This window comes from Musca vetustissima, unplaced genomic scaffold (assembly GCF_032173495.1).
Source record: "Musca vetustissima isolate MV318-11 ecotype Yass unplaced genomic scaffold, APGP_CSIRO_Mvet_v1 utg900, whole genome shotgun sequence".
Lineage (NCBI taxonomy): Eukaryota > Metazoa > Arthropoda > Insecta > Diptera > Muscidae > Musca > Musca vetustissima.
In genome coordinates this window covers 540,023-553,209 of record NW_026885828.1, presented here as the reverse complement: position 1 = coordinate 553,209, position 13,187 = coordinate 540,023, and the positions used below count along the sequence as shown (strand labels likewise).

Here is a 13,187-nt window from a genome sequence, read left to right as displayed (position 1 = left end):
AGTATTATAAAGTAAAGTATAACGGCACCGTTAATAACGACATATTGGTTAAAACGATGAAATATAAAAGTCTCGATAAAAGTTGTACCCTTTTCCTTGAACGTCGTTATAAGGGATTTCGACAGAATTTACAAAATATCCGATGACGTTGACGACAGATATATGTCCTCTGCCTATGACAGCCATTTCCTATAGATTTGAACAGGTCTGTGGAATCAAAGTTATATTTTGCTATGAGATTTATAATATTTTTAAAAATTAAAAAAAATGACCAGAAATTATGAACTAATATATTCTCAGTGTATATTCATGGATTTTTTTTTACAAAAAATGCTCATATTTCTGCAAGTTTTCGAAACGAGCATAATTTAAGTTTCTAATAAAATTTTCCTAAAAGAAAGTTTTTAGAATTGTTTCTTTTTCTGTCAGGACACAACCTGTTAGTTTAGGAACAATGAGACTGTTCTTGTGTAAGTGTAAATATTTTCCATTCATAAATAATTCCAACGAAATTAATATAAAAACGGAAAGACAAAATTCTAAATAATTCTATAAATTCCAATACCTTACAACCGGTTGGTCCTAAATAAACAAACCAAAAATCCTTTTGTATAAAACAAAGTTACTGTCTAGTCTTGATTCTCCGTATTGCTCATAATTTATCTTTTCTTCGGCTACATTATCTATTATTTGGCTCTCACATTTAGTACAGTTTGTCTAATCTAAAATTAAAGCATTTTCCAACACTTACACGTTTTGTAACGTCCTTTTATCCTTTAAAGCTTTCTTGTTATCACAACACAAAACAGTGAAGCTTTTCCAAGCTCACAGTGACAGCTGTTCGCCAAAGTTCCGTTTGTTTACATTTATGGGACACACACACACACAAACACAACTGTTTGGCCAGGATTCTCAGCAAAGTCTCTGGCCAGCAGCTATGCGCAGAGACAAAAGCTGAGTCCTTTGCAAATCCAAAACACTGATTGACGGACGATTGGAGAGGACGTTCGTGTAAAATACATAATAAATACACGCAGACCAGTGAACAGTTGTGAGTGTGCAGCAAATTTTCCAAAAGAAGTTTGCAAAAATGAATCACAAAGGCAATTGAAAATAATGAAAAGTAATTTGAAAATCAACTAATAACCAACAAAAAGAAAGAAAGGTACACCAACCAAATCAGTGCAAATTGAAAAGAAAGAATTAAATAAAGTGAATCAATACAATCTTATTTTGACTTAAAGTTGAATGTTTTTTTGTTTCATTCATTTTCCATAAGGAAGAAATTTGTTGCTACAAGTCCTTGATGGCTGAGCAAAATTTTCCATAAACAGGTAAGTGACAATTGAAGAGCGAAGGATACAAAACATACTGGGTTCAGTTATGTCCTGCAGTAACAAAAGGAAGACAATTACTTTTCCCCACACACATATATCTAGAAGTATCTAGAGGACTCCTCCAGCCGATTGTCTCCATGTTCCATTATCCAAACATGGCGAAATTGTCTTTTCCATTCATTTGTAATAAAAACTAGTTTGTCCTGAGGCCAAATTTCTAAACCACACCAGCAACCAATTTAGCTTCTTCTTTTATGCTCGTTCGAGTAGCGTGAGTGTGTGTGTGCGTTTGTTTCTTATTCTCTCGTTGTGTTCTCATTTGGCACTTTACTCCTTCCTCCTCTCCGCTCCTCACTCCTGACACTCCTGCCCTTGCAATACCATTCACTGCGACTTCATCCTCATTGTTTTGGTTTTATGTATGTCGCAAGGGGGTTTGTACGTGGCTGTTTGTTTATTTGTGCCACTGTCTTCTTCTTCTTCTTCGTGTTTTGCCTTTGTCAATGTGGTGTACTGCAAAGGAATGTATGCATGTAGGTGTGGGTGAATTAGTGAATGTGTGATTGTGTGATTGTGTTCTGCGTTGTAATATTCTCCCTATCCTAATTGCATTCCTCTATCATTTTCTTCGTGAAAATTATTTTTTTTTTTTTTTTGTTTTTGGGTTTTTTTGTTGTGGCTCCTTTGGCGTCAAAGTACAGACCTTAGCAATAAACTAGCATTGATTCACGTTTCCCAGAGGTCCATCGGATTAAATATCTCGAACAAAGCGAAAAACCTGTCTAGAGAGTTGCTAGTGGGACAAAATGGGAATTTGCGTTAATTCAAAAAATATGTTATTTTTTATGTCTGTTTATTTGCTCTTTTGAGGCAAAATGTTTTTTATTACTTAAAAACATGAAACATATTCCAGTCATTTTTACAAAGAATTTTCACCCAACAAGAAATTAAACACAAGGACATGGAAGCCACTAGATAATGCTATTTATACAATTACTCCCTTATTAAGGTGTAAGAGGAAAAATGTTCAAGTTCTGGAAGAAACCCTCCATACAGCGCTTACAGTCAAATTCTCAAAATAATAAAGGATAATACCTTCTCAAGTGCCGATATTGGAACTTCCGTTTAGTGGGCTATATCAAAACCAGGACCGATGTTGGAACATTTACCAAAATATAAAATTAAGATCAATTCGATTGAAATCGGGTCCAAAATACCTATTAATGGGGTGTACCGTTATATGGGGGCTAACTTTAAACTTGCGCCAATATGCATGTACGGAAATTTTCTAATTTTTAAGAATCTAAAATATAAAATTTTAAACAACTGGGTTAATAAATGCATCCAAAACCCCATAAAATACCACATTGTTATATGTGTGCTACTCTAAAATTAGGAAAATATTGATTGGACTAACCCAAAATTATCCCAAATTATCAATTATCAATATACAAATGTATCATCAATAAAATGATTTCAACAAGGCCCAAAATATCTTTTGATGGAATATTTATAATGTAAAGGCATCTCAAGAATAACTCGTGAATATTTGTATCCTCAGCCTTATGGCTAATGAAAATTACTTCATATATAATGTTCAATAACAAACATCCTATGAACAAATGACCGTCGGTCTGGCAATAACTCTCAAATATTTTCATCCAAATATATAATATTACTTCCAAACTTAGTTTGAAAATAGGGAATATCGGTCCACTGTTTCTGGTACCTCTCCCACAAAATGGTAAACATTGTGTAAAAAAATCATTTTATAATATTATGCGAACCGACTATCCTATTTGAACCAAACTTTGCAAGTAGGAAGATGGTATTCATTGGTCCACTCCTTCTGGTACCTTCCTCGCAAAGGGTCAAAATTTTCAATATTTATAAATCCAATGTTAGTCTATTCTATTATCTTTACAAAGCCTAGATCAAGTCCTCCCCAAAAAGGGTCATATGGAATAACCGATTTGGTCAGATTGAATAACTGAATGGATCAACATTAAATCTTAAACACCTTAAATCAAAACATATATTTTATAAAGCGAATAATAAAACCTGTGTTTAATTTCGAAGACCGACTGGCACATTTTTACTCGTAGTATGAAATTTCGGACAATTTTCCTGGAGTATCCAATCAGCAAATATATGACGTGTGTGAAACTATCAACTTCAACGAACGACGAAGAAAGAATAAACATACATTTTCTTCCACACTTCTAATTTGCTCTTGAGCGACGTGCACGGATTTAAACTTGTCCATCACTAAAGTCCAAATCACCAAGACCAAAAATGGTTTCCACTTGTCCAATGTCAAAGATAAAAAACTTTAAAAGTTACCATGAAATAGCAAAATAAAAATCATCTATTATACGAAAAAATATTTTCATATTTTTTCTATTAATAACCCTGACGTTCGATAACTACCAGAATCTCAGATAGTTAGGATTACATGTCAAAAGACTGAATATGGGAGTTCCAATGTATTGTCATTGTACTACTTTTGAACAAGACCAATCACAGTTTCAAAATATTAAATGTCCATTTTTTTGGCTACATGTTCAGAACCATAATTAACTCTAATCTGATATTGCTATTAAATTGACCAGCACTGTTGTTGTGATATCCTCTGACCTCCTCCCTCCATTCACAGGCAAATCTACACAAACACACTCTCTTCCTCGTCCCGGCCACATGATTAGTGTTTTCTTTGTAAGGGAAATCTTGAACAACAACCACACCAACATTGATATATTTGTAATTTGACTTTTTCCATTCATTTGTTTTTCATTGAGACCGTCTCTTGTTCGGCTGAATGAGTCATGGCTGTTAGGTTTGCGCCTTTCTTTGTGTTGTCTGTTTGACAAGATAGTACGTACGTACATACGTACATTTGTACACATTTGATGTATGTATTTGTGTCCCGACTTTTAATGGTTAGGTGCGTGGGTGGGGTGGTAGTGTCGGTATCGGGTGGTCTGTCTTCGTTATCTTTTGTCAAAGTTGATGTCATATTTTTTTTCTTCTTCATGTTGTTTACTTGTTTGGATTTTTCCGTATTATTATGAAAATAATACACGAGAGCAAATGAAGAAGGAGATGAATAATATCGGGACTCGGTTTATCCTGTTGCCATGTTGCTCTATGCATGTTTCGAAATGATAGCAGCGCATTGTGAAATTGAAGATGTTGAATTATATGAGTCTGTCGGTCTGTCTCTCTGTGATCCCATCTTCTTGTTGTTGTCATCTGAAGCTATAAAACTGTAACGCATGCATAAAATGTTAACCAATACTTGGTCAACACGCACACACAAACACATGATGCCAGCAGCATATAGGTTCAAGTGAATATCTCTGTGCGGTGCGGTATGGTATATTCATATGATTTTTCTGCATGCGATTGTCGTTCTAGTTCCATTCGAAGATTGATTATAATAACTATGCGATGTCGATGAAGATTCGGATGTGTTTGCATTTGTGTTGGTGGTGGCGGTGGGCCAGAGTGTCATCATTGTGTGGTGTTCAGTCATTCGATCCAATAGATATTCCTGTGTATGATGAATTGAGTTGTAAGACTTTATTGCACAACAACAACAGTTGTCGTGTCCGTGGTTTGGGGAATACTCGTACATGCGAACCCACTTGTTAACATTTGCATGTGTGTTCGTGTGTGTGTCTGTGGGGCTATATGTATGGTTAAATTATATTGTTGTTAAGAATTTATTTGCACATCAAATTGATGATGATGGTGAATACATTTATTGGGTTTCGATACTAGAATTTTCTCATCAAAATAAAATCTAAAGATGAATGACAACAACAACAACTACAATGAATGAATCCTCCCAATTGAAATGCTTTTGATTAGATATAACAAAGAATGGGAATGTTTACAATCGAATAATGTTTATTATGGATTTAAAATGTTTTGTAAAGAATATTAAATCATAATATTTTAGAGTGTATCTGTAGGGAAACGATGTGAGATTATTGACACAGGGATCCTTTATTTAAATATAAACCCTCACTCATTAGGTGATATTGTAGAAAGATTGTGCTTATTGTAGAAAGATTGTGGATTGTGGAAAATTGAATTTAAAATACTCGAAAATAAATATTTTCATAGATATCGTGCAAATGGAGATTATATATAGCATTTTAATATCGGTTGCAATGTTTCTGTAATGGTATAATTATTCAAGGTAGGGTATCGCTTGTCAACAAAGAGAATATACACCTGTACCTTGTGGACTATAATGTCACAATAAATAAAACAAAGGCAACAATTTGATCTGTTAATTTGACAAATTTAAAATTTTTCTAAAAATTCGAAAAGTTAATAGAATGTCAGGGTATCTTTTAAAAATCGAATTGGGAATATGATTCAGCTATTAATTTATTCATAAATCATAAATGTTTTCTTAACAATGCATCTTTAACCCTACGGTCAATAACCGGGTACATTTGTACCTTTTTTTGAATAAAAATGCTGTAAAATTTTTAATAATGGAGATATTTGGATCAAATATTGAGGAATAATTCTTGAGGTATTTTCACACATAATCGAAGAAAAAAATTATAAATATTTTCCATATACAATATAATTTTTACAAGTTTATTACCTACGTAGATCAATAAACGTGGTACATTTGTACCCATCCAAAGATAGCTCTGTAACTCCTTAAAAAATTGGACTATCGTGAGGTTTTTTGTTTTAAATTAGTCTATACGGATCTGATCTAGATGTAGGAACTCAAAATTGTATATACATTAAAAAAATATATATTTAAATCCATGCTTAAATGATAATCTATCTAAAACAATCATAGAAAATTCGTTATAGCTTTCGAATGGGTTAAGCGTTTTTAGTTATTTTTTATTGGGATCTTATTTGGGTGTTCCTCAACCCCTCTGCAAATTTTTGTGGCCCTAGACAACATAGGGCCATCAGGGCGACTCGTGTAAGTCAGAAACTACCCTTGTTTTCCCTTGGTATACAGGGACAAAAACAATGAATAAAGCTCATATAAAATTAATGGATTTCTTTTCCCCAACCTAATATTTATTCCAATCATAAATCAAGTGATTTTCCAATTTTTCCGGTCTTGTCCGTAATTTTTAAAGCCCCTTTGTTTATTGCATTCCGGTCAGATTGGACGCCTAAATCCAAGTCGAGGATTGGGAAAAACCCTGGCATATGTTTATTAAATCTGAGGAGATTACTTTGAAGAGGATAAAATAAACGATTAATTTTTTGATCATACATCAACGGTCCTTTTTTGATCAAACCTTGTTTTGTATATACCTATATTGGAAAATGACCTCATTCTGAAAAATTTTTATTGTGTAAAGATTTTTTTTTAACTAATTTTTTACATTATTTACAATCATACAAAACGTTGTTACAAAATTTCAAATTTCAATTGAAACGAATGTTTTATTAAAAAAAGAAATTTGATTTTGCTTATTTTTTATCTTGAATCCTAAACCTTATTTCTTTGCAGATTAATTGGAATATATTTCCAACATTTGGTAAGAATTATTATTGTCTTTAATAATACATATTAACATTATTCTTTTTTGGGCAAACAAATTATAAATCATAAATTATTTAAAGAGCTTTCATGCATGACCATAGATTGCATCCACCAGAGAATTGCATCCCTCTTAATCATCCAGCCAACCAACCAAGCACCATCAGCCACAAAAGCCACCAAATAAAGTAGACAATTATAAACAGAAGTATGTACGATGAAGCACTGAGTGCAATAATGAACTAAATCAAAAAATTGTAAAATATGATTTATTTTTAGTATAGGAAACTTTTCAAACATGGACGCACATTCTGTCAAATTTGATACAATAAATAGAGAAAATTTGAAATAAAATATTCAGACAATTTTTGTTTTGAAGCAAATGTTTTTTTCAGTAAACAGGATATTTACTTGCAACATCCTTTTTACAATTAACGCCGCTTTCAATAAACTAACAAATTTTAACCGACTTAAATTTAACACGATATTTGCAAAGGAATATTTTAGGTGTTGAGATTTTAAGAATATTACATTTTTTGTTTAAAATAACTTAAGTCGCTATTGTACTCAATGCCTCATTCAATACATGGTTGAATGCTAACGATGTTTGGTTATAATTGGCACTGTTTTATTGTGGTGAACTACTTGTATAGGATAATTTACATACATTATTGCACAAAAACACACACACATACACTCAGGAAACGACTCGCATACAGACACACACACACACAAACACAGTAATATAATAAACATATTTGTGGTGTCACTATATTTTGTGATGGATGTGATAATGGAAATAATTTTAATGCAAACTAACTTAACACCTTTCACAGCAACACATATACACCAACCATTTAACCATTTTCATTTGTTGTTAACTTTTCTTTACTCTATTTCTTATTTTTCACAAATTTATCCTTTGTCTTTCTTTCTTCTCTTTGTCGTTGTACCTCTGTGTAATTACTTCTTAGTAGTTTAACGTAAAAGAATCAAACGCAAAACAATAAAACAAGTAATCTTTAGTGTTTAATGTACAAAGAAACCCCATAAAAGACCCTTCCTCAAATATCCAAACAACCAACAAACGAAAAAAATCCCCTCTTCAAACAAAAGCGAAAAAACTAAGGCATCCGAACATATCAACACGACGATTGGACTACAAATAGAAAAAAAAAACTATCCAAAGACCAACAACAACAACAAGTACAAGAACCACAACAAACGGACAAAGATGGCTCCATTTAAACTTAAATTTCGCATGGGCAGCTCGCGTAGCACTTCACAGGAACATGAACCCGATCCTCAGGTAAATGAGGCCCTGCTAAATCATCAGACCAGTGGGGCAATTGGTGCCAGTAGTTCGACCATAGATTCCGTGGACTGTAACAGTTTGGTGTCGCTAAATACCAGCGAACGTAAACTGTTGTTGCCAAACAAAGGCAACACTCTGAGAATGGGTAAGACATAACCTTGAATTTCGTATTAAAAAAAACAAAAATTGAAATTAAAAATTAAAATATAAATAATATTTTGATGTTTTGAGCCATTTAAATGTGTGTGTGTAGCCATGCAACAATAACATTTCAAGAAAAAAAATAATAATACAAATCGAGTCACTTTACAGCGGCATGTATGCTTCAAAAAAAAAAAAAAAACATTGCACAAAACTTCATAACTCGCTGTAATTCAGTCATCATCGTCATCATTACCATTTTCATTGTTAATTACACATGTTCGATGTGCAGGTGCTAAGTGTGGATTTGTACATACTGAAATGTGTTATTTCAAATAAAAATTTTGGTATTGATGTTTAGAATTTGTACATATTTCGGAAAATCTGTAAAAAAGAAAGTGAAAGACCATACCTTTTAAAGTCCCTATTCCTTATTGTGCATCGGGGGATATGCGTTTTATTCTATTATTTATCAAGTATTTTAATTCTATTAAAATATCAATAACATTCAAGGAATATTCAGAATAACTGTTGTTGTTTTCCTAGATCTCAGACTCTCAGATTCTTTTACAAAAAGTTCTTACAAGTATTTTTGTTAACAAAGTGCTACAAGATGGTCTAACATATGGATAATTATGGCTTAAAAAAATTAAAATAAAGTCTCAACATAGGTTACATTTTTGGATGTCTTTGAGATGGTGTTAAATCAACACCATACTGAATGACTTTCCGACATTATTCTTTAGAGGAATATAATATAATTCACTTTTATGTCATTTGTTACCCTCAAGAATTGAAGGGAAAACACTCTCTTTTAGAATTTAACAAATAATAATATAAATTTAATAATATCCCATTAAAATTTCAAGTTAGAATTTTATTTATAGAGTCAACATCGAGGAACGCCAGAATGCTTCTCACGCTTTAAATATATTTTTCTTGAAAGAGGCGATTAATCAAAAAGTATTAATACAAACAATGCATATTTTTCGCGTTATTCTTGTACGGATAAGTATAAATACAATAGGAGAAAATCTTCTTTTTTATTTTTTTAATATCGTTTAAGTCATTTTTTATATATTTATATTTATTTATGGAAATTCATCGAACTTCCATAAGACGATTTTTCTTTAGAAGATAGTGGAACTAAGGAGACAAATTATAGTATATTCCATAACATTAAGTATTCGTAAGACCAAGGTTTTTTTTTTTGGGATAATCGTACCTCAAAATAGACAACGGTCCTCTTGGGAAGGACCACCACAAACATCGTACTTGTCAAAATTGTGCATCATGTTATATTTTCTTTGGACTAAAGATCTATTTCCCTATTTTGTCGAAAACAAAATTTTATTGAATCGAATATTGGCTTCCTTGGGATACAGCATAATGGACAATGTGTTTAATATATGTGGGATTTCATATCTTGCCAAATATCAAAGGTTCAGAGTCCTACCAATATGAATAGTGCATTTCACAATTGCAATACTATGACCTAGAAACGTTTGCACTCTAACCATAACAAGAAACTGTCATTGTCCGTTGACATTATTTTTGTTGAGAGCAAAGCAAAAAATATACCAAGCATCTAAACAAGGAAAATCTGTCTTATTTCGCTTTTTGTATAACAACAAAACAAACTTTTTCTACTTTTCTCATATTTTCACTCATTTTTCATGTCATTGCAAATATAAAAAGAAATAAAATAATTTATTTGTTCACACAGCTAACGTGGCACTTGTAAACAATATACGATATGACAACCACACTCAACCTCCCACCCACACAACATCTAATCAATTTCGCTCGTCTTCTATAACACGCACCCACACACCATTCACTCAGAGAATATACACTTGTTTTTGTTTTGTTTTCTTTAAAATGCAACAACAATGTACAAAGGTTATTTCCCTTCCCCATACTAAAGAACATTATTTCATTTAAACGGAACAATTTCAGGCTTCATAAATCAGAATCAAGGGGAAAATATACCCACCACACCGCCACCAACATATGAACATGTTTTAGAAGAGGTAATTATAAAGGACAATATTTAGTTTTTAAAAGAATATCATCGAAAACCCTCTTATTGTTTACATTTTGTTCTCTTTTATCCCCCTTTTCTTATGTCAGCAACGACAATTGGCCATTGCCGGCATTAACATCAGCATCAACAACGACGATGATGAACAACTTCATTTGAACGAACTGGAACAATTGAGTCTCAACGAATTACCCTGCACCGATCCCAATTGTCAAGAGAATTACGCCAACAACAACAACCATCACAATATCAATCCCATTAATAACAACAACGAAGCAGCAGCCGCATCCGCATCCGCAGCATCATCGTCAGCCATCGCATCCAATTCGATCAATTCCAATACCATCGACACATTAGGCAACAACGAGCATTTACATCATAAGGACGACGACACCGCTCCGGAGGATCCGGATAATAATCTTGAAGACGATCGCAAGGAGTCAATTGATTCGCAGGAATTACTATTGGGTGACAACATGACTGACTCATCTTCCGAGCAGGATAGGGATCAAATGGTGGACGATAACAGTTGCACCGGCAATTGTCAACAGTATTCGGATGGCACGGCATCGTGTTCGGGCGGTGGTTCCGGTGGTGGGATGCAAGGCGAACATAATCAGAGTAATGATTTCTATGATCCATTGATGAATCATGGAATCTATTGTAATGATGGTGAGTTGAGAAGTAAAAAAACTGAATTCAAATCATTATAGAAAGAAGAATACATATTGTTAGACGAGAAGAGTTAGAAGATAATGTTGACGGACGAAATTCGAACGAATCTTTTGATATAAAAGTGCATCTCTCCAAATATGGGTATTTTAGGATATCCCAGTACCTTCGAACCAAATCTGTTACAGACAATTTGGAGTGATGAAATCATAGAAGACAGTTTCCATTCCCATCGATACCTCCCACGCAAATTGGCAATATTTTAAATAAAGTGAATGTAGTATGCGATTTGAACCAAATCATGACCCCATTGAAGATTTTTCGAAAAAGAACACTTAAAGTAGTTCCTTTCTTCACCCATGTTTAAATTCAATTCAGTGTTTTTTCAACTCATATTAGCAATCATAAAAGCGTTCTCCACAACCACATAAATAAATTATTCACACACTGTTTTTGAAATTCAATTTAAATTCACATATCTATACATAAACTTTCTGCACAAACTAATGACAATACTTCCGTTATTCTATTTTGTTTTTTCTTCTCGAACCCCACCACACAGCCTCCCATTATGATGAGGATTATCAGAGTCAACACCAACAAATGTACGACAACGATGGCAATTCAGGTGAATGCGATGAATCCTGTACGAGTGAACATCATTGGGACATGAATCCGCAGTCGAGCTCGCATCAAAGTCTATATTGTGGCGACAGTAGTGAACAGCAGCACCTGCAACAACAACATCAGCAGCAGCAACAACAACAACAGTATTATCAACAACAATTGGAACGTTCACTGACACCGGAAATAATTAGCAATAAATCATCGAAGGAAATCTACAAGGATTTGGCTAAACAATGCGGCATAACGTGTAAAATGTCAGACGGCTGTCGGTGTATGGAATGTCAGAGTCATTATTTTGATTGTGAATATGATGATGTAAGTACGGCAGAAATGTGAAAAAACGGAATATTGAATAGAAAAATAATATTGAATGGATGCAAGTAAAAAGGTCGCAAAGTTCGGCTAGTAGTAGTAGTATTTAAAATAGTTTGTCAGGATATTGTTATCATGTGGGAAAACGAAAATTCAAATTACAAACATTTAGGTTCTGCTAAGACTTTTAATATACGGAATATAGGACGGGACCATTGTCATTTTCCGGCAAATTATCTTAAAAATCTATATCACACTTAAAATGAAGAGGTCAAGATTAAGAGCTATTACAAAGCATGGACCTGTATTGCAAATTGTTTGCAAAAATGCATTGTGCCAATCAAAACTCAAAATGTCAATTTCGATTGGAACATTCGAATATCGCCATAAATAACCATAAAGGGGTGGGACCTTAACATTAAGGGCTATGTCAAAACATGGACCAATATTAAAACACTTCTATGAAGAATTGTTTTCGTCAGCATGAAAGACGGAATGTTAAATTACAACCACTTTGGGTGGAAAATAATCCAAGGACCATTAACATGATTAAAATCGGTCGGAACTTTTATAAAATATTTTCCCCCCTCCTCTCGGAATTCTAAAGTACAGTTCGTTTTGTTTTGGAAAATGTGGTGAAAACTTTCAAAATATCAAAATTGGTCGATATGGTTATTATGGGGACTATACCAAACCTTGGGCCAAAATGTTTATATTCTAAAACTTATTTTATTTATTTTCTTTTTTTTTCAGAATGAGCATCAAAAGACCGATGGTGGTTTGGGAGCTGGTACACCCATGTTCATTACCGAAGTTATGCACGGTTCAGCCTGTAATATTTTGTAAACTGGTGCCGAATATTGATGATACAAATCATCAAACATGGATCTTGTTCTTTTGATAGCTGATAATTTATTTAATTAATTCAAACTGAGAAAAATATATATAAATGGAAGCTGTTACTTGATAGAATCACAAAACGTATAGCTTCTTTAAATAGTAAAATTATATAAAAAAGAACTCAAAAAAAACAAAACATTTCAAGAAATATGAAAACAAAAACAAAAACATTCTTAGACTAGAATACACTTAACAGATGTAGAACATGCACCGTATTAAAAAAAAAGAAAACAAACAACAACAAAAAATATTGGATTTTGTTTTGAGAAATTTTGAGGATTAATTATTTTGAGAGTTCGG

General features: G+C 33.0%; 1 protein-coding gene across 1 annotated transcript; it reads left to right on the top strand.

The window, feature by feature from the left end:
- Window positions 1–8,090: 8,090 nt before the first annotated feature.
- Window positions 8,091–12,849, top strand: LOC133333095 (myb-like protein I). Its single transcript, XM_061541427.1, has 5 exons — window positions 8,091–8,336; window positions 10,292–10,365; window positions 10,466–11,048; window positions 11,611–11,990; window positions 12,741–12,849. Exons 1-5 carry the CDS (start codon window positions 8,111–8,113, stop codon window positions 12,831–12,833), a joined length of 1,356 nt encoding a protein of 451 aa, XP_061397411.1. The 5' UTR covers window positions 8,091–8,110; the 3' UTR covers window positions 12,834–12,849.
- The last annotated feature ends 338 nt before the right edge of the window (window positions 12,850–13,187 follow it).